Source organism: Musa acuminata, chromosome BXJ2-2, assembly GCF_036884655.1.
Source record: "Musa acuminata AAA Group cultivar baxijiao chromosome BXJ2-2, Cavendish_Baxijiao_AAA, whole genome shotgun sequence".
Classification (NCBI taxonomy): Eukaryota; Viridiplantae; Streptophyta; class Magnoliopsida; order Zingiberales; family Musaceae; genus Musa; species Musa acuminata.
This window is the reverse complement of record NC_088339.1, coordinates 28,777,171-28,800,353: the sequence shown is the minus strand read 5'-3', so window position 1 is coordinate 28,800,353 and position 23,183 is coordinate 28,777,171. Positions and strand designations below refer to the sequence as shown.

Sequence of the window (23,183 nt, the reverse complement as noted above, 5' to 3'; positions counted from 1 at the left end):
GTTCAAACGTAATCCCAAAGTTGTTCAAAGGTAATTGGGCCCAAATGTATGCATTTATTCTCCAAGTTGTTCAAAGGTAATCTCAAAGATTTATGGAACTTGATTTAAAGCTCAGATACGAAATGATGTCACAATAACCACAAATAAATTATGCATCTCTCTCTCTCTCTCAATCTCTCAGCAGATCACGTCGACCTCATTCTTTAATGCATCAATACATCAGATACACACATCATTTAATCTGAACCTAACTGGTTTCTTCGATCGGATCTTGATGTGCCATAAAGAGGATGATCTTGACAGATCAAAAGGTATCCAAGCACTGGTTTGCTAGGATAGAAGGGGCTCTTCCTTCTTGCCGTCCCACTTGTTCAGTCTCTTCTTAGCTTCTTCCACCTGCATTAATACAAAGAACATCATAAACCTCTCCAAATTTCAACCAACATCTCTGTCTTCCTATCTATAAATCTTTCTTTGACACATTTGTTTTTGAGTTTGTTCCTTTCTCTTGATGGAATTTCTTTGATACATCAGTGGAGGGCAGAAGAATGGAGCTGCAATTAACTTATCAAAGGGGATTCTAATTTTAAATTACCGTCACATCGTGGTGTCAGATAAAAGAAGATAATGGCACCAAACACCAAAGATTTAAAAGGTGCTTAAAGATGACAGAAAATTCTGACAAAAACAAAGGTTCTTTGCAATAGCTTATACATAGCGTTTGACGGTGGCGGCTATCTTTACATAATAGGAGATACCAGATAGAAAAAACATTGGCCAAACTCATGCAAAAATCACAAGGTAATTTGTGTGTCATTAGTGCTAAAATGACAAAAAAATAAAAGTGGTGTATTAATTAGTGCTTTACTCGGAGCAATACCTTTGAATTCTCCTTGTTCTCTGAGCAACACAAACATATGATTTGTGAAGATACTTTTGATAAGTAGGTTTAGTTCCGATCTTTTTGCAATTGGATAACACTGAACTATGCAAACCAAATTAAGAAGACTCAATGTTATGGAGCCACTGCCTACCATCTTTTCAAGGTGAAGGTTTGATACAATTATTTCCAAGGATCAGAGAAGTAAAAGCATTGGCTATGATCTTTTTACTCTCGATTCAGAAAGTATATGCTTGGAATCAAGCTTGTCGATTATCATGGTAGAGGAGGTCATCAACCAATATCAAAGAAATGATCACGATAACGATCTTGTCGGAAACAAGATTAAATGCCATGAATTGAAGATTACCTCTTTGTTCCAGTCGGTTCGGAAAGTGACCCACATCAGAATAAGGGTCTGCATTATAGTTCCACCAATCATACCCCCCCATATTCCCTGCACACATGCGAGTATTCAGAATTTAGCGATCAAACGAGTTGTATAATTGTTGACCGAATTCCATTAGGGAAGACAAATTTGATGCTTATATATAAACTTTTACCTTCGCTCCGAGGCCAAATTTGAAGCCAAGGAGAGAACCGAATGGGACACCAACTATGTAATAACAGCCAACATTGACATATGCCACAAAAGCTTGCCATCCACAGCCAACAGCAACACCTTCAGTTATGTGCATCACGCTGATTAGACTTTTCTATCAATAGAACTATGAAAATTACAGGTCTTTTTGTCTTTGGAAAATTGCTTGATTTATTGTAATTAGCAAGTGGTTCCAGACTCTACAATGATTTTAAATCCTAATGTAAAAGCAGGAGGATAGGTTCAAGCCGAAGTTGTTTGACCACAAGATGATGAAGTCGTCCATCTATCATATCTATGTTCTTTTTTCTTTCATAAAGGAACAATCACATAAGAGTGTTGACACATTAAGGTTTATTTTCAGAAATGATAAAAAGAAGAAGAGAAGTCTCCAATAGTAAGTAGTCAATTCCATATTCGCAATGTAGATTTCAAAATCAATGTCAACTAGAGAACACAACTAAGGTTGCGTGATCCTAAGCATGTTATATATTTCTTCTACCTCAAGTGCTTCCTGTTCCATAAAGTCGACAGAACTGATTAGTGATGATACACACGCGCGCGCATGCGCACACACACACACACACAGAGGGAGAGTTTCTTACCAGATAGCACAGGCTGGATACCGTTGAGGATAAGGGTGATGGCAAGCAAGGGACAGAGATCAGAGACAGCACGAGCAACAGTCTCACCCTCAGTGAAGGCATAGCTGATGTAGTCCCGAAGGCAAAGGACGATTACTGCTGCTATAACGGATATTATGAAAGACATCATGGTCACGACGATCACCGAAAATGCAGCCGACTTTGGATTGCCAGCACCAAGCTCATTGCTTACACGTACACTGTGTCAATTTGGAAATAAGTTACGATGTCTGAAAGCTTCTTCTTTCTTACTGCCAGTAAATCTCTTGTTGTTCCATATTTTTGTTTATCTCTAAATAACATTGTGAGTGAAAATTCCAGATTAACTTTCATTAGGATAATGATAAACGAGATAAGAAGAAATAAAAGAGCATTTAACAAAGGAAATTACAGATTACAGTCACAATGACGATACAACCTCTCTCATAAAATAGATGCCATCCGGTAGAGAGAGTTGGTTATTTATGCACTGAAGAGCCTTTTTTGCTCTACAAAAATCTCTCTTCCTTATTAATGCTTTAACATTGTACTACTATTGTCATGTAGCTTGAATAACAACCACTATTTTTCCGATTTAAATGATTTTGAAAAAACCATTATGCACATAGTAGCTGTATATGGAACAATGTGGTTACATGCTAATGAACTTACAAAACCAGAAAAGAAATATTACAGCATGCACTAATCTACAATCAAATAGATATATAGTTTCAGCGAGACCAATACTTCATTTCTAGTTTGTTCAAAAGTAATTTACGATTTGCCTTGTGTTTGGTCGCTGTTTACGGAATATAATCATGGTGGTTAGATTACAATTATGAGATTTTGTTCATCCTGATTCTCAAGAGCTAGCTGTGCAACAAATAAAAGTATATAGAGATGAGAAATTGTTTTCAGTTGCAGAATTAGGAAAGCAGAGCATCGACTGACCTCGCAGCTGCATTAAAACCAACCGAGATCATAAATATCCAACCGGAAATTGTCATGCTGCACCAACAAGCAGAGAACAAGTGAGACGAGCTTCAATGAACATATTTTACTCCCGAGAGTGTAATATTTGCAAGGCTAAACTTGGAAGAAGGCATGCCATTCTAAAAGCATTTACTCTGCATGATATCTGTCTGTCACAGGTTAAATTCCTCAAAAAGCCAAGAATGATGGTGTGGTGGGATCAACTGCACCGACACATCATAATTCCCATCAAAATGAAATGATAAATTAATCTGAAAAAGAGCTCATGTGGTGTATACACACACAAATCTCAGTAGACTTTTCCAGTAAGAGCAAACACAAACATGCATACTAGTCTAAATTGATTTATTAGAATGTAGGTGTCCAAATGTAATTATCTACAACAGAGAAAAAGTAGGGAACGGTTGGTTCCCTGTATGGCCATCATCTGCGAGCATATGGAGTAGATCTAATGCATTAAAACAATGAGTCAAGAGCAGTAATAGCGTGATGAAGAGATACAAGAATTGAATGAGAGGAAGAAGCCAAGTGCTCACCACACAGAAAGGGAATCAAGGGACAGCTCAGGGTTCTCCAGCAGACCGGCGATGAGGACCAGGACCTGGAAGTACCAGGTCTCCAAGCACAGCATCACGGCGGAGGCCGAGGAGAGCCGGAAGAACTCGGGCAGCCCTGAGAAGGCCTGCCAGGTGAACCCCATCCACGTGAACCGGCACCGCCGGCTGGTGACGATGTACATGAACTGGGCCGCCACTATGATCCACCACGACAGGCTGAGCACCAGCGACGCCCCAAACAGGCCCAGCCCAATCTTGTACACCGCCACCCAGCTCAGCAGCAGGTGCACCGCCAGCGTGGCCGCAGAGATGTAAGCGCTCGGCGCCACGATGCTCTGCGCCTGCAGGAACTTCTGGATGGGGAAGTTGGCGGCGTAGGCGAAGATCTGCGGGATCAGCCCGTAGACGAAGATCGACGCCGCCTTGGCGATCTCCGGCGACTCCCCCAGCAGCACCAGGATCGGCCGCGAGAAGGCGTAGATCACCGCCAGCGGCACGCCGGTGGCCATCAGCAGCACCGTCGACCGCTGCATATATATTCCCAGCATCTCGTACTTGTGGGCTCCGTACGCCTGCCCGCAGAGCGTCTCCACCGCACTCCCCATTCCCAGCTGCACAAAAGTCCGCATTGACTCACTTCACGACGTCGAACACGAGGCGGAGACCCGCAGCACAAATACGTGTGTCATTATCAGACGATAGATCGCGAGAGAGATTTGTATGGCTGATAGAAAGTCACCGTTGTCGTCATGCGCACAAGGGTTCCGGGTCGGAGAATTCAAGGCAACCACGGAAGGTGAAGGTGAGCGGATTACCATGAGGCCGTAGGCGAAGATTTGGATGCCGGTGTTGCCGAGGGAGGCGGCGGCGAGCTCGAGGTTGCCGAGGTGGCCGGAGAAGATCTGGGTGGACATGGACATGACGTAGTTGATCATGTACACCATCACGGCGGGGGCGGCGAGGAAGACCAGCAGCTTCATCTCGATGAGGGAGGCCAGCCACATGCGGCGAGCCCATGGGATGGACGCGTCGTTCAGCACGATCTCCAGCTGCCCGCTGGCTCCGTGGGCCTCGCCCTCGTCGGCCATGGCCGGAGGCGTCGACGGCGGCAGGGGCTGGTCAACGTCGTCGTCGCCGGTGGGGGACAACAGAGGGGAGGAGAGCGTGGCAGCAGAATCCATCCTATATGACACTGTAGAGAAGAGAGGATGGGATGCCTCGCTCTACCTAATCACCGAAAGTAAATGCGACGGAGCATATGAGAACAGCAAGTACATAGAGAGAGTCGTGTACCACTGCGCGACTCGGAAATTGTTCTGAAATGGCATATTTCTCCCTCGGTATATTTGATCATATCAAATCATAAAAAGACAACTTCAACATAATATGATCACTGACCCCACCTCTGCCACGGAGTGGCTTGGTGAAATGGATCTCAGGGATGCACATGTTTACTGCTGACGTCGGCGAAAGCAGCGGAGTAGTGAGCCCAAGAAGCTGAATCGATACAAGTGCCGCGTCATAGAAATGAATCCTTCTCTCTCTCTCTGTTTCTCTCTCTCTCTCTGTTTTTTAAAGGAGGAGATGCTATTAGAAAAAGATAAAAAGAAGGATGTGTTTGGAAAAATCATCCTATTGTAATCGTTTGGGAAAAATACGAAGTTATACGATAAACAAAAGTTAGTAATTTTTCAAGAAATTGGTCCTTAATTTTAGGTTTAATAGAGGATAAAAAACAGAGTAAATGATTGCAAAAGGTCTCAAAAAGAAAGGTGGGTGCAGCAAAAGGCGACCACATATCATCCCGTGCCACCATTCTTTCTAGATAGAGTTGGGAAAAAGGACAATCGCTGAACGAATTCAATTGTAGCCGTCACTGCTATCATCATCACTGTCGTCTTTAATGATGGCTTTTACTATAATAGAGTAAATCAAGATGTGGAGTCTCTTTTCTCCCTTCCCCTCTCTTCTGCTTAACCAACAATTATCAGCCAAGTCATCTTCAAACATTTCTGCATAAGAGTCATCGAATATTCGGGAGCTGACCAAATCGGATTATTCAGCTTAAACTAGTCGGAACAAGCAAAGGTCATTATGAAGCAGTCGTGTTGCAGCTTTTCTTATTCTTATTCCTCCAGGCAATCTTTCTTCCACTGCAATTGCTGCTTGTTTAAGTACCGATAACATATGTAGGATTTGAAAGTTTAGACACAAAATTAAGTCTTTGTGCGTTTTTTGTTGGCATGTCAATTATGATGTTTTGGCAGCGCAGCTGAGGCGACAGCTGACAGAGAGTAGAAATTGGTTGCTGGCCAAGAAAGCCGATACGAGATAGGAGTAGGCTAAGATTGCGTGTCAGAAGATGAGACCGTGGGCAATGAATTGGGTGGAGGATGAGCCCCGGATGGTGTGTGGAGGGTGAATAATCGAAAGCCGCTCTGCTGTCCTCCTCCGTTACTGTTGTGTGTGAAGGGAGGGGGCGATTACAAGTGTAATCTTTTCTGAAATAATAATATAGATTTGAGTTGGATAGTTGAGACTTTAATTGATCTACATATAGATGTCACTTAATTTATTTAAAATCTTTGCAACTCTACAATTCTATATAATTTTAGTTAAAAAATTTTAAAAATATATTTTTAAATTATTTTTTTATTTTTAAAACTCTATCTAATTTTATTTAAAATATAAAATATTATTTTATGATCTTTTAAAATATATTTTAATTTATTAATATATTTTTTTAAAATATACTTTTACAGATAAATCTCAATTTGATATGCAAGGTCGCACCCATAACTACCACCAAGTACGAGATCACCTATAGAAACATGACCGTGATCAAAGTTTTCTTCTATGTGAATGTTACTATCCAGATTATTATACTGTCGAAAAATCTACCTGAATCAAGTTGTTCTATTCGAAAACTTGTGTGACTATCTAAAATGCCTCTTGACCTAGATCCTGATCCAAACTTACAAAACGGAAGATCATTAAAATTTCTAGCAAGACTTCGTGTAGAAGGCACGATATCTATACGATATTCGAATTCAAAGAATAGACTTATGTAAATAAAAAATATCATCAAATTCCTCGCAGAAATCAATATGCCTTAACAGAATATCTCAAGTTTCAATTTTATAAGTAGTATTTATTTCTTTTCACAGCATCCTCCCATACTTTAACACTTTTAGCTTTATTAAAACAAATAGACTCGATTGGTTCAGAAAAAAAAAAAAATAGTGATATATACTTACATTACTTTATCTTTGGTAATGTGTTATTTTGATAACTATTCTTTTTTATCTTTTTGATGTTGGGATTTTCTCTTTATGAAATCATTACTCTTCCGATCGCTTTAAACGTATATCACTTCTATTGTGATTAATAATTTTAAAATAATAAAAGTATATATAGATAAGGAATGAGATGAGTCAAAATTCATGGAAGCATTAGATGATAAAAAAATCTCAACTATAACTTTTGAACATATATCACTTCTATTGTGATTAATAATTTTAAAATAAATTACCAGTAAAAAATAATGAAAAGAAACCTCTTCGAACACAATATCTCAATATACTATATAACTCTGTGCTTACGAATTCATATATTTTCAATTTTTCTTTCTTTCTTTCATCGTAACTAATAAAAATATATTTTTTAGCTTTAGCAACAAACTTGTTCTTTTTTAGTTTGGTACGTTAACATGTCACGAAGAACCAAATACTTTAAAATATTTAACATTTGGTTATCAAATATGAGCTCATATGGAGACTTCAGATTAATTGGACTAAGAGAAGTTCGATTAATAATATAAGTTGCATATGTCATACATTTGACCTTGGTTAAATTTTTACATTTATAAATCTTTATAAAATATTAAATCTTTCATTCAGTCACATCATTTTGTTGTGATAAATTTACACATGTAAGTTCTCTTTTGATACCATACTATTTACAAAAAGAGAAGAATTTACCAAAAGTGAATTCTCTATTAATATCAACGTATAATCATTTAATTTTTCACATTAATTTGAACTTTTAAAATTAATTTTTTTTTAAATTTTTTCTTTACAAAATAAACTCAACTGAATCTTATAAAATAATAGTAATAAGATATTACTAGTCCAAGATCAAACTAAAAGAAAAAATCAAGATGAAATTTTTTAAATTAAATTCTAAAAAATACTTACTGACTCTAACACTTGAGTTGAGTACTTTGAGGTATTAATTGATCTACATGTACATCATAGATCTATAAGTATTAATTATAAAAATCTCTAATCTCTACAACTCTATATAATCTTATTTGAAATCTTTTTCAATATATTTGAAACTAAAAATTCTTATTCCTAAAACTCTATATAATCTTATTTAAAATATAAAATATTATTTTATAATATTTCAAAATATACTTTTAACTTATTAACAGGATGCCTAAAAGCTCATTATTTCTTGATCCCATGGATACCCAAATTGATGGTATGATACTGCAATTTAATCTTACACGAAATGTGATGGAGAATCGAGTCCGTCAGTTTATGGGATTCGATAAGTTTAAGAAATAATTTATTTATTATTATTTTTGTAGAAATTGACTCAAATTGAAGTAAATTAGGGATGTTGGCCGTCAACATCCCATTGTGCGGGCCCCATCGTGGCCCCCTCAGGCGAGGCGTCGCTCACTGCCGCACAACCCCCCCGGCATGCCTGCTGCCCTCGCGCACCGCCGCACGCAGGTGTTTCATGCCGCAGCCGCCCACGCGGGAAGCGAGCCCTCGTTCCCTCGCTCCTATAAACGGAGCTTTGAGGAGAAGAAGTGAGATAGGGTGAAAGAGTTCCTCGCTTCTATGGACCTTTGGGGAACGGCAGAAACACATGGGAAAAGACGTAGAGAAAGGGTGCGGAAGAAGAGGGCAGCAAAGGGGTGAGGGTGAAGTCGTGAGGGAGAAGAAGAGAGGAGAAGAACACTACTCTACCCAAATCCGACCAAAGCTTCTCGTCCTCGTCTCCGACGTCCGGTCGGATCTCTGTCGCAGGCCGGTCACTGTGCTCATTGCAGCGGCCGCGGAGAACAAGAGAAAGTTGACTGATCAACTATGATCAACCATAGTCAACAGAGGTAAATTTGTAATTTTCTATTACTTCCAGTTTTTACTGTTCGGTCAACCGTAAGCCACTCATCCTTCCCAACAATTTTTATATTTTTTATGAGTAAAATACAGGTTCAGGGTAATTATGTAATATAACGAAATCATCACAAATATGACGTCGTTCATGTTAGGTAGTTTGTTGTAACGATTTCCTGGTGGAAGCAGCTCTCTCTCTCTCTCTCTCTCTCTCTCTCTCTCTCTCTCTCTCTTTTCGAGGAAGGGAAAGGGAAACGCAGAGCGAGGGTTACTCGACGGCCTTCTCTTCCTCCTCTGTGAGTCGAGTTCCTTTTCTTTCTTTGTGAACTCTGCTTCTTGTTCTCCGTTTAAGAATCGTCTGTTTGCTCGCCTATTTTTCTTGTATCCTCGGTTTCTGGGTTTAGTGTCGAAAGTTTTGATGGCATTGCGAGGATGATTGTTGGTTTGGTGCTGATATCTTGCGGATTTCGATGTTCTCGTGGCGATCGATTCGCTCGGGGAGATTGAGCTATTAGGGCAATCAAGCAAGTGAAGCATGGATACTCTGTATGGGCTTTGCTCATGCAAATTATTGGCTATTGGATATCCAGCAGATTCTTGGCGATCAAGAGTGCCAATTATCTTCAAGAAGTTTGCTCACTTCATCCGTCTAACCTCACAAAATACTCCTGCCCTGTAAATGATATCAATGGTTTTACGAGTGGTGTCTATGCTTCATCATCTGCAGCATAAGTGCTGAGATAGATATTTAGCTACACTGTCAAAGGAGGTAGTTGGAAAGGACTGTTCATGCTTTTCAACGTTATACTCTACTTCTTCAAAGTCCTTGATTAATTAAGTGATTCACAATCAATTTCCTTTTCTTTTTTATATTTGCTTCTTAATGCATATGCACAGCCTGCTAGCTTATCTCAGATTTCTACAAATTCACCTATTTGTTCTAAAAACCCCAAACATATATTTTTTTCTTGCTAGAATTACATGTCGAGAATTTGTGTCAGCATACCTACTAACATTTTCTTGGCAACCTTAATCTGCATTCTGACCTATGATTCACATTTGATGAGAAACTTTCACTTGCAGAGTTTTGTATTGAATCTTCGGAGTGCTTTAACTTTAAGCAATGACCTAGATTTTATGTGAATTATATTTGATCTTCTATTAACTCCTAAGTTGTTAGTGATTGCTCCGTTTGTTTCCTCTTCTGCACCTCTACTTGCAGTTTGTCCACTAGGTTTTCCAGATACCATGGGTAATACGAAAAGTTTTTGATAGTGGGATCACTAATAATACTTCCTGATATCATGCTATGGACGATTATGTATCTGATTTGCAAAAGGAAAATTTCATGATTCATTTGCAATCTTTGGTTTGTGCCTTGCTGTTTGGTCTGAAATTGCAATTTTTCGCACAAATGTTTATAGTTGGAATTCAAGGTAAATTTAGTAGCTTTGTCAGACCAAACTTTCTTGAAATGATTCACCTTCCTCACAAGTTAATGATCCCTATTTATGTTGGCCAAAGCAGTAAAACAGTTATGCACTATCTAGCAATATTCAATAAAGATTTGTCAGGTGTAGTCTTTGTGTCTTATGTATCATAGGCAACCATTATGTAACACAATCGTCCAAGATTGATGCCTATGTTACATCTGAACTTGGGAAGATATTCTGGTCACTCATAACATTTTGAAAGTGGAGCATCACTGAGCAATTCAAGAATTACACTGCAATTCACGAAGCTGTAAATTAACATTAATCACTAGTCTATGCAACTGATGCTGTGATTTGTCTTTTTAAATGATAGCTGATTCTATTAATTCATTGAATTGGTTTGATAATTAGACAATGACTTTAGGTATTCCCTGGTGGACCCAAATTATTCATTTGTTTAGGCAGGTTGATGGCCTAATACCTCGTAAGGTATATGTTTCACAACTGACACTACAATTTGCAGTTGGACAGGTCCTGTTTGTCCAGCTTCTGATTCAAATTGTCTTATAATATTTACATGTAATAAAACCATTTAATACTTCTTTCAATGTGGTAAAAATTTTATCATTCTGGCTAATCAAATATTAATCATTTATGTGTTCATTATATATTACTCCTTTTCAGGTGTAATTGGAGCAGTTATCAAGCTTAGAGTGGTCATTTATTTATCACTGTTGTGATACTAGTATGATCTGCTTGTGCTTACAGTACCATAATATACAAAGAGATGCTGCCATGAGGCATGTTCGTGCTGGTCGTCACATTGCCAAAGGTGAGTGTTTAATGGTGACAATTTTCCAGCAGATTCAATGACATTTTGCATGTATTATATTTCTTATGACCAGATTTTTGGTTCCATCATTCTTGTAATCTATTTAGTAAACCCTTTTTGAGTTAACAAGAAAGTTTGAGAGAATAGGAGTGCCCTTCTAATTAGTAACCATAAAAAAAACACCAATTCGATAATATTATAATTCAACAATAATTCATTGAGAAAACATTCAAGTCATTCACATCCATAATTCCACATTTCATAAAATCAGTGTAGTTTAAATTCATATACCACATCACTCAATGAATCAAAAAATCTGAAATCAACTCATAAAGACAATAACCACCTCATAAATCCACAAGTGTGAGATTCTATATAATCATAAAATCAATATTTACCACATATTCATATCATTACACAAATTAAACTTAACACTCCAATATCCTAAACAAGAGAGGTTCTTTAAACTTTTAGAAAACTCATAAGTTCAAATTTATTATCAAACATTTTATTAAACATCAAGTGTACTTATACAACAAAAATATATTATCCACTAGAAGTTTGCCCAAACTCTTCTAGCTTTCCACTATCGCAGCTCAATTTAAACATTTTAGCAAGTGATAAGCTATCCTGAAAAATTTATATAGCAACGGAGTGGGCATATATAGCTCAGCAAGCGACTAACATATCCATGATGAAAGAGGACAGTTTCAAACAAATAAGGTACCAAATACAAGGCAGTGATACAAGAGTTCATAGATAGTCACTCAACGAATGTAGAATTACAATATCATTTCATTCGAAGTATGTTTTGTTCATAACAAGGGAGTAAGATTAGTTGGAGAATATCATTGACATAAGGAGCATTTCGAATATCAATAACATATGAAATGTTACAAAGCATATCAATGACACATGAAGCATTTCGAAGCATTTCAAGGGCACATGAAATGTTTTGGAGCATATCAACTGACATATGAAACATTTCAGAGTATATCAAGGGCGTATGAAATGTTTCAGAGCATATCAATGACATGAAACATTTCGAAGCATATCAAGGGCGTATGACATGTTTTAGAGTATATCAACAACATATGAAATATTTCAGAGCATATCAGAAATGTTTCAGAGTATATCAATAGCATATGAAACATTTTGAATCAGATCAATGGCATATTCGAAACATATCAATGGCATATTCGAAACATATCAATGGCATAGGAAGCATTTCGGAGTATATCAATGGGATAGGAAGTATTTCGAAGCATATCAATGGTGTATAAAATGTTTTGAAGCATATAAACGACATATAAAACATTTCGGAGCATATTAAGGGCGTATGAATTGTTTCGGAGCATATCAACGACATATGAAATATTTCAGAGCATATCAATGGTGTATGAAATGTTTCGAAGTATATCAATAGCATATGAAACATTTCGAAGCATATCAATGACATACGAGGCATTTTGGAACATATCAAAGAATAAATATGAAACAGAAGCTCAAACGTCAACGTAGCATATATTTCATTCTCTCCTTTAATGCATTTGATTTGGCTAATATAAGAATTACAAGATGACATGCATGCATGAAAGAGGCTTATGTGTCATCCATAGAATAAACTTAGGTAGCACCAACCTTAGGTTAGCTAGTGACACATGTCCATCATTTTTTTTAACATAATATGAATCTTTCATAAATCATATTATATTTCTAATATTTATATTTAGATCTCTACATTACAAAAAAGCTTTTATAAAATTTAAAAAATATGAGGAATGTTACATAACTATTACTTGGTGATATCGGGGAGGGTAAAATGCATAATGGATTTCGAAAGGAAACCGATGCAATAGTTTCTCAAATAGAAAATGTCATAGTAAACAAAGAACGAACTCTTGAAGAAAAGTCGCAGTACAATTGTATTTGCTGGAATGAGTGTTTTGAATAGAAAAGGCACGAACTCACAATAAAACTTAAAGAAGATCGAAAAATAGTTCACCACCAAGTTAAAATCACAAAGGGATACAGAAATTCATCACCCCAAGGATTATAAACGAGGATACAGAACATAAATCAAAAGACTCACCACTCAAGGACGCATCCAAGAGATACAAAGTTTAAGGGAGTTCTCCAAGAGAGCTTCTGCCAAGATATTATCAGTTTTCTAAAGTTCTTTATAAGTCCTAAATACCAAAATAAATACTAGTGCATGAAACAACCCTTCATGCATAAGAAATTTCAAAATTAAGTGTTTATAGCTACTAACCAACTCCTTTAATGTATTCTTTGATCATGAAGACATGTTTATAACTACTACCCAACTCTTTTAATGTATTCCTTTGTCACGAAGAAAAGTACCTTGAAACAGTTTTAACTTGTAGGGAATATACTGATAAGCTGTCATATTTGAATGAGTTGAGTTACTGTCATATTTGAATGAGTTGAGTTAAAGAAGACATCATTATTGGCCGAAAAAAATATCATATTATAGTAAATTAGACACTTCCGTGTCACTTGGTCTAGGTGAGTGATTGCTTTTTTTTTTTTTTGTTATAATTGCTCTTCAATGCCATGATCATGTGACGTTATTAGAATAAACATATCATCATATTATGAGTTGTTGAAGACATGCTTTTGTTACTTTGTTGAGGTTCAAAGACAAGTCTCCTGCTTGCTATTAAAGTTCATCTTATGTGGAGTTATATTATTTCATGGATGGCTCACCCTCCTAGGCACAATTATTTCACTAACTCCAATGCGCTGATCACCCAACAACGATGGGTACCAATGGGAAGTACTGCAATGGGTACCAATTATTCACTTATACATTCCCCTTCCAAGTCCTCTCTTAGAACATGTCATGAGAAAAATTTGGAGCCTTTGTCATGCACCATAGTCCCACTTCGAATCATTTGTCCCACATGCCAGCACCAATATACATTCATGAGTATATGACAATACTTCAGTCACATTCATCTGTACACACTAATGCCCCAGTCAAAGCCCTAAGGAGCTGGGCTTTGGGTGAGTTTGAATAATTGTGTCCAGAAGCAGGTCAGATTCTGATTTCAGAAATCAGAATCAGAATAATTGTGTCCAAAGCCCTGCTTCCACTGCATCGTCCTGCTTGGCTCCAACCCTGACGGCCAGCTTCTGTGACGTGGGGCCCGCTCAGGATGGCAGTTCCTAGACTGGGCCCCCCGTGCGGGCTTCCAGTGGTGTTGGGCAATGTGACCCACAGAGGATCGCCTCAAGTATATTGGCAGGAAGAGGCAATCTGGGGGACCAGCAGCTGCTGAGAGTTCACTGGTGGAGTGCTTCAGTCCATGATGGTCATCAGAATAATTGTGTCCAAAGCCCTGCTTCCACTGCATCGTCCTGCTTGGCTCCAACCCTGACGGCCAGCTTCTGTGACGTGGGGCCCGCTCAGGATGGCAGTTCCTAGACTGGGCCCCCCGTGCGGGCTTCCAGTGGTGTTGGGCAATGTGACCCACAGAGGATCGCCTCAAGTATATTGGCAGGAAGAGGCAATCTGGGGGACCAGCAGCTGCTGAGAGTTCACTGGTGGAGTGCTTCAGTCCATGATGGTCACTGTCACCAAAAAGAGGCTGTTATACTAGCTCGCATCAAGGTACCAACTAAACACTGTTCCTCCATCCAATGCATGGTGAAAAAACATATGCCATACATGTAGATTCTGCAGGTTCTACAGATATATATTATGATGCAACCGCTGCTCATATTTACTTATTCTCCAAGCTTTCGTGTTCTTGCAGTTGTTTCATTGTTCATCTAGCGAAACTGATGGTAGTTAGACTCCTATATATACTATATACCAATTTAATTTCTTAATAAAGTTTGTCTCCCTAGTTGCATATGGTAGGATCCGTAAAACCATGACTTGGTCTTTCATGGTTTACATGTCATCTCCATTTTGCCATTTAGCTGATCTGTTTTGCGCATGGCAATACTCTTCACTCGATTGGAGAGAGAGGGTTGGGGTAACTCGATCTGCTACAATCTCAGATCGAGAGCTAGATCTGCGCTTGGGTGCAGTGGAACATTGGGTGGAGAAAGAGGACAGGCTACTGTGATGAGATGGGACGGGTTATTGAGCCGTGTGGCAGTCGAGGCCTTTAGTTTAGTTCACAGAGGACAAAGCTAGGTGGGCCTTGGGGTCTTGGTCTTCCTCCCTCCCCTCCCTCTCCACCGCCCAATCTGCCCCACTTGACCCAAAATCCTCTTGTTCCGATTGCCATGTTAACACACCTACTAATCTCAGAGATTACCCAATCACTAATTACCAACAGGATCCGTTAGTTCACAATGGTGCAATAGAATGCCATCAGGTCTCATTATCCATCAATTTGCCTCGTGTCATCCCTGCTAACTCAATTAACTGGGTCGTGTCACTTTGTCGTGATTGGTCATCCATGGGTAATGTGGAACTTGTCCAGACATTGTGACCATCATTATCTATTTGTGTCGTGGCTTATTTTGTCCCTTCCTATTCTTTTCAATTGCATCACTGTTGATCAGACTCTGAATGGTGATCACACATGGTGGTGCAAACAACTCGGATCAATAACGATTCTTTTGTGTGTGTGTGTGTGTACGTGTGCAGGTGGGCTATCTCTTGTTATGATGCAATATACTATAAAATTGACTAGTGATTATGAGAGATGATAAGTGAATGATATGGTGATTTAGTTTAAACATTAGCTTAAAAACCTTTGTAGGCATTGTAAATGAAAGATAAGCGTCGGCCCGACCACTAGTTGGTCCACCCGCCCAAGTACCCACGTGGATGTAGGCGCACCAGTTTGGAAGTTATCATAGGATGGAATGATGCAATATACTATAAAATTGACTAGTGATTATGAGAGATGATAGGTGAATGATATGGTGATTTAGTTTAAACATTAGCTTAAGAACCTTTGTAGGCATTGTAAATGATGGATAAGCGTCGGCCCGACCACTAGTTGGTCCACCCCACCAAGTACCCACGTGGATGTAGGCGCACCAGTTTGGACGTTATCGTAGGATGGAATGATGCGGGTCCCGGCGCCGAGTAGGAACCACCAAACAGCCGGCGAAATGAAACCAACCTCAAATGAAACGAGCGCGAAACCGATGGCTTGCGCTATATATAACGACGCCACCTTCTCTCGCGACCATGTGGCGGTACCTCACCGTCCGTCGGGCCTGTCTGCGCTCGCCACGTGCGCTTCGTCGAGGCGGGTGGACGGGCGAGGCCGTTATGACCAAGGAGAGGAGGCATGGGGCGGAGCGGCTCTTTGCGGCGCCTGCCCATTTCTGCGGCGGAGGCGGGAGCGGCCACCCGGGTGGCGGCGCCTCCGACCTCCCCGACATCGCGGAGGATGATGTTTGGCCCGCCTTCCACGCCGCCGCCGACGAAGACGAGCGTGATCCTGGCCGGCGGAGGGGCCGATCCCGTCGATTGGACGACCGGCAAGTCAGCGGCCTCTCGCTCGCCTTGGAGGACGCATGCTGGGGGCCGGCGGCTTCCCAGCTGGTGTCGCGGGGGCGGCACCGGGTGTCGTCGTTGTCGTCGGCGCCCGTGGATGTGCCGGCCTGGTCGCGGTCGCTCCGGTCCGATTGGGAAGGGCCTTTGCCGGATCGGGAGGAGGCAGAGGAAGCGGACGGGGAGTGGCTTCCGCCGCATGAGTACCTAGCGCGGGCGCAGGGGAAGAGCATGGCCACTTCGGTGTTGGAGGGTGTGGGGAGGACACTGAAAGGCCGGGACATGAGCCGGGTCCGCGACACAGTCTGGAGCCAGACCGGCTTCTTCGGTTGAGATTGAACCGACCCGAACCGGGCCAAATGCTGTAGCACTCTTTTTTCTACTTTTATCCCTCTTTCTAAAAAAAAAGAACAAAAGAAAAGGAGAATTCTTTACGTGGTTAGTGAAGAAGTCCTTTGGCCGTGTGGAGTTTGGAGGACAAATTGTTTGCTTTCAATGTTGAGCCAAATGTCGAAGAAAAAATAATATTAATCTCAATTTGATAGTGCTTGGATCAAATAAGGATGATTTATATACACATTTAACGAGATTAGGAAGATGGGATGATGGGTGAGTGCCCATGCATGAGACACTCATGGTTCCATAATAAATAAGTTTGATAGGAAAAGAACCAATATTATGATCATCTTTTTTTAAGGAAGAGACATTTTATTTGTTTGACCGATGGATGTATACATTCTTCTTCTTTTAGCGCTCGGTATAAGTTGATAGGCTAAGATTGATTAAAATTGCTATTTGGTTGCATTTGATAGTAACTCAAAAAAGACCTCTACATTGCAAGTAAGAAAAATGACCATCGAACTTGCTTTATCTCTTTTTTTTCTTTTCTTCTCAGTTAAGAATTTAAGAGGAGGCACCACTTATATTACTTTCAAGAGGCTTTATAGGGACTACAAATCCTTAGATTTATAGAATTGATGGCATCTAAAGACCTAATATGATTAGAACTTATCTTTAGTTCCTTGTAATCGTAGGAGTTTTCTATTGGAGGTTGTCCTAATTGGTTAGGGATTATCATGATCCTAGTCCTACTAGGATTGAGATTGAATTGATATGAAAATGTTTTAGATAGGGCTTGCCTCCTTTTATATAGATGAGATAGGGATAGAGTCATAATTAGGTTACGATTTAAAAGAGTCTTAATACTTTTAAGATTTAGAGCTAATTTAAATATGATTTTTGTGCTCGAAATTAGACTTGATTTTTGTTTGATTTGATTGAAATTGAATTGAAGTTTAGGTGGAACTCTTTATTACTAAATGCGAGTGTGATTGAGAGAAGGCAGGGATACTGCTGTTTAAAGGAATTTATCTTTCTTCCTCCTCCCTGAGCTCATTGTCCATGCACCTGATGTTGGATCCCTTCTTTGTGGCTGCGGTAGATACGGGTAGGACTCTTCCACCTCTTCTGCCACTCATCTTCTTTCATTCGTTTCGGATGTATCAAAGCTTTGTGGGTTTGTAGTGGAAGGCATAATCATGAGTGACAAACGATGCTGAAGTCAACTCTGTGGTGCACGGAATGTGCACGATCCCAAAAATATTAGTTTTCTACTGTGATATCCCCGGGGAATTATTTTCTTGTGATGGTGAGAGAGGTTCACCAAGCGAATGCCTCTGCCCCATTGCATACACTGAAGCTTCTTTCGGTGCTTAGTGATGCCAAAATCCACTGAATCTATTGTCTAAAAGTGTAGCTTTCTTGGATTACTACCTGGCAAAGGACAGATCGATGCACATAGTTATTGAGCTCTTCGTCCTTGACTAGTGGTTCCTGGTGGCTCATATCTGTAATACATGAAGAGCTTCATGTTCATGCAGTAGACACAGTTTGATTAGGGCTGCTAGAAGTTGCAAGCCTCAAAATTATTTGTAGTTATCAGTAATAAAGAAAGAAAAAGTATGGGGATACAGCTTTAGATTCCTCCATTGTAAATTAAGGGAAGGTCCATCTCATCAAGGGAACAAGATGTACATAGATAGATACAAAAGTAGCTGCTTGCCAGGTCCAGAAACATTTAGCAAAGTAGAAGAATACTAACTGGGTTCTTCCTCTATGACCCAAAGGTTGCAGCAGAAGTGAATTCATACAAGAACAGCCAAGTCTGCCGCTTACCCTTCAACTAACTCTGTGCAGGTATTTACGTCGGAGGCATCCAAAAATAATTGTGGGCTCGCTACCAACGTAGAAGGATACCATTTGAAGCATGCGTACCTGTGAAGTTTACTGCCGCCTTCTCCAAGAACCATTCTTGGTACTTGCATCTGCCCGCAGCTGCCGAGTCTCCTTCCACCGTTGCAAACGGCATTGAAGGCGCCGCTTGATATGGCAACATCTGCCTCAAAAAATGTCTTATCTCGCACACCAATTCAGATTCGGTGCCAGCCCACCGTTTTGGCCTCCTGGTCTTTTAAGTTTTCTAATGCTCATCTACTCTCCTGATAGATAGACTGCGAGAAGAAACCACGCCAGTATTTGGTATAGGATGTACATGTCGCCTCTCGCACATGCAGTATCTGTCAGATATTAAATGCCTCATCTCCTCCCATGGATCCATTTTGGCCTTGTTTGCTTTCTTCGTCTCTATAAATTCTTCCCCTGTGAATGCTTCGTCTAATCACAGTCTTGAAGGTCTAAAACCACACACAATGGAGGGTTTATGGTGGAAGCACTCCGGTTTTGAACACTGGCTTCTCTGCGTGAAAATTGTGAGGAAAGTAGCCTTCGCTGTCCTTACTTGCACCTTTGCTTTGTGTAAGACCTCATTATCTGTATCTTACTCTCTTTTTCCTCAGTTAAACAATATTAGTCATGTCTATTTGCAGATGTAAATGAAAGAATAGTTCTTGAAAAATTTCTGTAAAAACAAAAGAAGAGAATAAAGGAGACTAATCAGAGCTCAAAATAAATAGTGTAGGAAAAAAAGCTTGAGTTCATGCAAACAGCTCCTTCATCCTAGAATTGTTGTTTTTTCGTTTTTCTTCCGTTCATCGACAGCTTGCTAGTTGCATGCAGGTGGATCCTTGGTTGGGTTGATATCAGGTGCAGTCAAGGGCCAAACTACAGAGACTGGCCTGTTCCGAGGTGCTGGGATTGGAGCAATTTCCGGCGCAATCGTCTCAGTGGACGTCTTGGAATCCTGCTTCCAGGGAGAGATTTTATCCAAGGTCAGATCTAAAAACTTTCTAGCTTGCTCCGACAGATCTTTCCCCCCTTTTCCCTTCTTTTTGTATAGGCAACTGGATTACTTGTTAGAGATAAATGAAAATACAATAATTAGAGATTTCCTCATCGAGTATATCATGGTGTTTCCAAGAGTACAGCACCCTTGATATTGCTATATATCCAATAGCCTAGCTCTTTTTCCTTTCAAGAACAACATAACATGATCCAGATCTTGATAATACAGTCTTCTGATAAAAGAAGGGGAGGTTTCTACCGAGAGAATTCGGCAAATCCTTGAGCACCATTTCCACAAAGTCTCAAATGTAGAACCGTTTCAAGTTTCAACATACACACTTTCCAAGAAAACTCTTCATTTTCCTTTGTTCCTCGACAAGATTTATTTGTTCCCACCCCTTCGGCACCAGCTGATTTTGAGTAGATATGCAGTACTATGTTTCCTTAATACAACAGAGAAGAAAATTAGCTGGTGAGGCACATGTCAGGATCAAAAAATGACTAAAATAAAACCCTGAAGTACCAGCTGCAGTGACTCACAAAGTGTTTACTGGATTGAAAATTTTGATTCTACATCTCCATCTACCTTCTCACAGGAAGTATATGATAGAAACTGATGTTTGTACTTGGCATAGTGGTTTCATTCTCTTTTGGAAAGGAAAATTAAAGTAGAAATTCGTTGAAAATATCCCAAAAGCAATGGCATGTTTTCTTGAAAGAGGAGTGGCCAAGTCATGGCTGAGTCTGAAAACACTATAGTTGGATCAAGAATTTTGAGGGACTGATGTCATGTCACCGAAAATTTTGGGTGGACATGTCACGTAGCAGATGCAGTTCTCGTCTAAATCCATCACTGATTGTGATAGACGGGCAAATTATATCAACAATCAACTATCCTAATCCCTGTCGTATTTCAATTAGCAATAAATGGATAATGAAGCCATCCAGGTAATTAATGAGGCTGCTTATGTTTATTGCCTAGATGTGATGTTGTTGAGCTTTTCTTGGGTCAATGGGTGTTATGTAATGAACCACAAAGTTCTAGTAAATGGCAATTGGATCTCATGAATTTTGTTTAATGGTGAATAGGATTGATCTCAATCTTATCAGTGTCTTGATTTAGAAAATCTAAGTGGAAAAACAAACATACATATATATATATATATATATATATATATATATATATGTATATACATAAATATGTATATACATATGTATACATATGTATGTATACATATATCTATACACACACACACACACACACACATATATATATATATATAACATTGGAGACCACATTGAAAAAAAGAAGAATATATATTTTGATCTCAAATCGTAGTTCTCATTAATCGAAATTTAATAGAGAGATGGAACAATTTGGGCAGAATATCAAATGGGGATCCACTCTCTGGAGTCTTGGGAGCAATAGACTGCAATTAGGAAATGGAAATCCCAATGGTCTTAAAGATTTTTCTTGTGTGTTTTTTATCTTATTTTTTTAAAATGCTTTTATTTATAGATATTGCTCTAAATTTCTAGTAGTAGAGTGATTCACTTGATGGCATCATCGGAGATGTGTCTCTAAGCTAACATTCCTACCTAACAAGAGAGTGATAAAATGAGATACCTAAAGATGAATGGTTTCAATCAATATAGACTAATTTATTTTTCCTCGCAAAAAATAATTGCAGCTAGACATCTTTGACAGCCTTCTTGATGGAAAGATATTTCGAGAATGGGTCAGCCCAGCATTGCTCAAAGCATACCAATGGCAAGTAAGTACTTGATACTCCTTTCCTCAAAAAAGACTAATTGAAAGTATTATCTTAACCTTTTTATTCTTTTGAGAAAAATAGGAATTCTTAGTTTTATAGTTTAACACAAGCAACAGAAACATTATTGGAGCGACTAATAGCAGATCCTTAATCTAAGATCAATGCAACCGAACCCAGCTACAGAGACAGTTCAGATATCTTTGATGTAAACAAGGACAAGGGTCTATTACCAAATGTTATCAGAAAGTTGCCCATGTTTGAGATCAGTCCTAAGGAGACAATTGATTCTTGTGGGAAGACAATATGCTGTGCCGTCTGCCTGCAGGTATGTTTGTGAAGTACACTATCAACACATTCATTCACCGAAACACCTTCATATTGATTGCAATGTGCCATGGCTATAAATTTTCAAGAAATCTGCACCCCCTATATGACTTCTGTGAATGTTTCAGTGTAAACTACTACTTGAAACAAAGAAGTTGAGGAGGTCCCCAGCTAATCTGATTCCAGGTTCTTTCATCAAGATTAATTTCCATGTTACAAATATTTTAATAAGGAATCTGCATTTAACTCTATGAATGTTTGAAAATTTTCCTACTTGAAGAAAATAAGTCGAAGGTAAAGATGAGGAGTAGACACACATTTGATGAGGACATATCTGGATCTAAAAACTGACATATGTTCCCTCTCTTGTCTTGCATCTTGCTGTTGGAAATGCATGTATCTACCATTATTTTCTGCTACTAAGTAGAACCTACTTGCTGGCATGAGTGAATTGTCCAAAGGCATTGCCATAGACAATTAACAACCACACATTTCACCAAAGGAACCATTTTTTCCTTCTGAACTTCTCTGATATGTTTCATTTAGATTCTTAATTGTTAAATGTTTTTAGAATATTTTGGTGGAAATTCCTAATGTCATTTACATCTCCATTTCTTCTTGCCATTCATTTTATAAAGTTCTGCCTTACCTACATTTTTCAAAGTCTAATACAAAGAATATTCACAGGATTTCATCAACGGTGAAGACGCAAGAAGATTGCCGATTTGTACACACCTTTTTCATGTGGTCTGCATTGATTTGTGGCTTGTAAAACATGGTTCCTGCCCTACTTGCAGGCAAGAGGTTTCAGGCTGGAGTTAGTATCTGGCAATCTGAAATTCTCTGAGTTAAAAGATTGCATAATCCTGAGAAATAATGTTGGATGCACATTCAATGTGAACAAAGCTAATATAGTTTCATCTTGCAGAGTTAACAGAGAAAAGCAACTAGAAACCCCTGGCAAAAATGCACAAAAATCTTTATAGTTGGAATGACAAGCTGCTGGTTTTGGTTGGCAATTCTTTGTCGAATTTAACCAATCAAAAAAATTTTTTGTTGCTAATTTTCCATTTCATCTGATGTTATCTTTTAACCAGCTTTGCTATATGCTACAATCTCCCTAACAATTATTTCTGTGCAATTCTTTGAATGTGATGAATGATTTGGTCTTGGATACTTCACATGCAAATCTCCACATTAGCATAGGTTAAAGTTTCTTCCACTTCTTCCGAATGTTTGTTGCAGTTTATGTATGCCCTTGAGAATCTCGAAGCACATAAAGAAACATCACTGCTCATGCTT

General features: G+C 39.2%; 3 protein-coding genes across 8 annotated transcripts; 2 read left to right on the top strand and 1 right to left on the bottom strand.

Annotated features, from left to right (window-relative positions):
- Positions 1 to 77: 77 nt before the first annotated feature.
- Positions 78 to 4,939, bottom strand: LOC103975584 (protein DETOXIFICATION 40). The gene is made up of 7 exons (XM_009390595.3): positions 4,470 to 4,939; positions 3,634 to 4,265; positions 3,056 to 3,112; positions 2,087 to 2,325; positions 1,444 to 1,562; positions 1,251 to 1,337; positions 78 to 396 (listed from the first exon to the last, which is right to left on the bottom strand). The coding sequence occupies exons 1-7, from the start codon at positions 4,833 to 4,835 to the stop codon at positions 331 to 333; spliced, it is 1,566 nt and encodes a 521-aa protein (XP_009388870.2). The 5' UTR covers positions 4,836 to 4,939; the 3' UTR covers positions 78 to 330.
- A 3,387-nt stretch (positions 4,940 to 8,326) lies between these two features.
- Positions 8,327 to 22,900, top strand: LOC103975585 (NEP1-interacting protein 1). Of its 6 annotated transcripts, none has more exons than XM_065096411.1 (8): positions 8,327 to 8,779; positions 10,904 to 11,051; positions 13,790 to 14,688; positions 18,739 to 19,356; positions 19,618 to 19,769; positions 21,474 to 21,557; positions 21,715 to 21,882; positions 22,569 to 22,900. In XM_065096411.1, the coding sequence occupies exons 4-8, from the start codon at positions 19,110 to 19,112 to the stop codon at positions 22,701 to 22,703; spliced, it is 786 nt and encodes a 261-aa protein (XP_064952483.1). In that variant the 5' UTR covers positions 8,327 to 8,779; positions 10,904 to 11,051; positions 13,790 to 14,688; positions 18,739 to 19,109; the 3' UTR covers positions 22,704 to 22,900. The 6 variants fall into 6 exon arrangements, with proteins under 6 accessions (XP_064952483.1, XP_064952482.1, XP_064952487.1 ...); XM_065096410.1 differs by having other exon boundaries at positions 13,708 to 14,688; XM_065096416.1 differs by lacking the exons at positions 8,327 to 8,779; positions 10,904 to 11,051 and adding an exon at positions 22,010 to 22,067 and having other exon boundaries at positions 13,536 to 14,688; positions 22,569 to 22,699.
- On the top strand, positions 16,234 to 16,875 carry LOC135604841 (protein S40-5-like). The gene has a single exon (XM_065094496.1). It carries the CDS (start codon positions 16,234 to 16,236, stop codon positions 16,873 to 16,875), a length of 642 nt encoding a protein of 213 aa, XP_064950568.1.
- Positions 22,901 to 23,183: the final 283 nt, after the last annotated feature.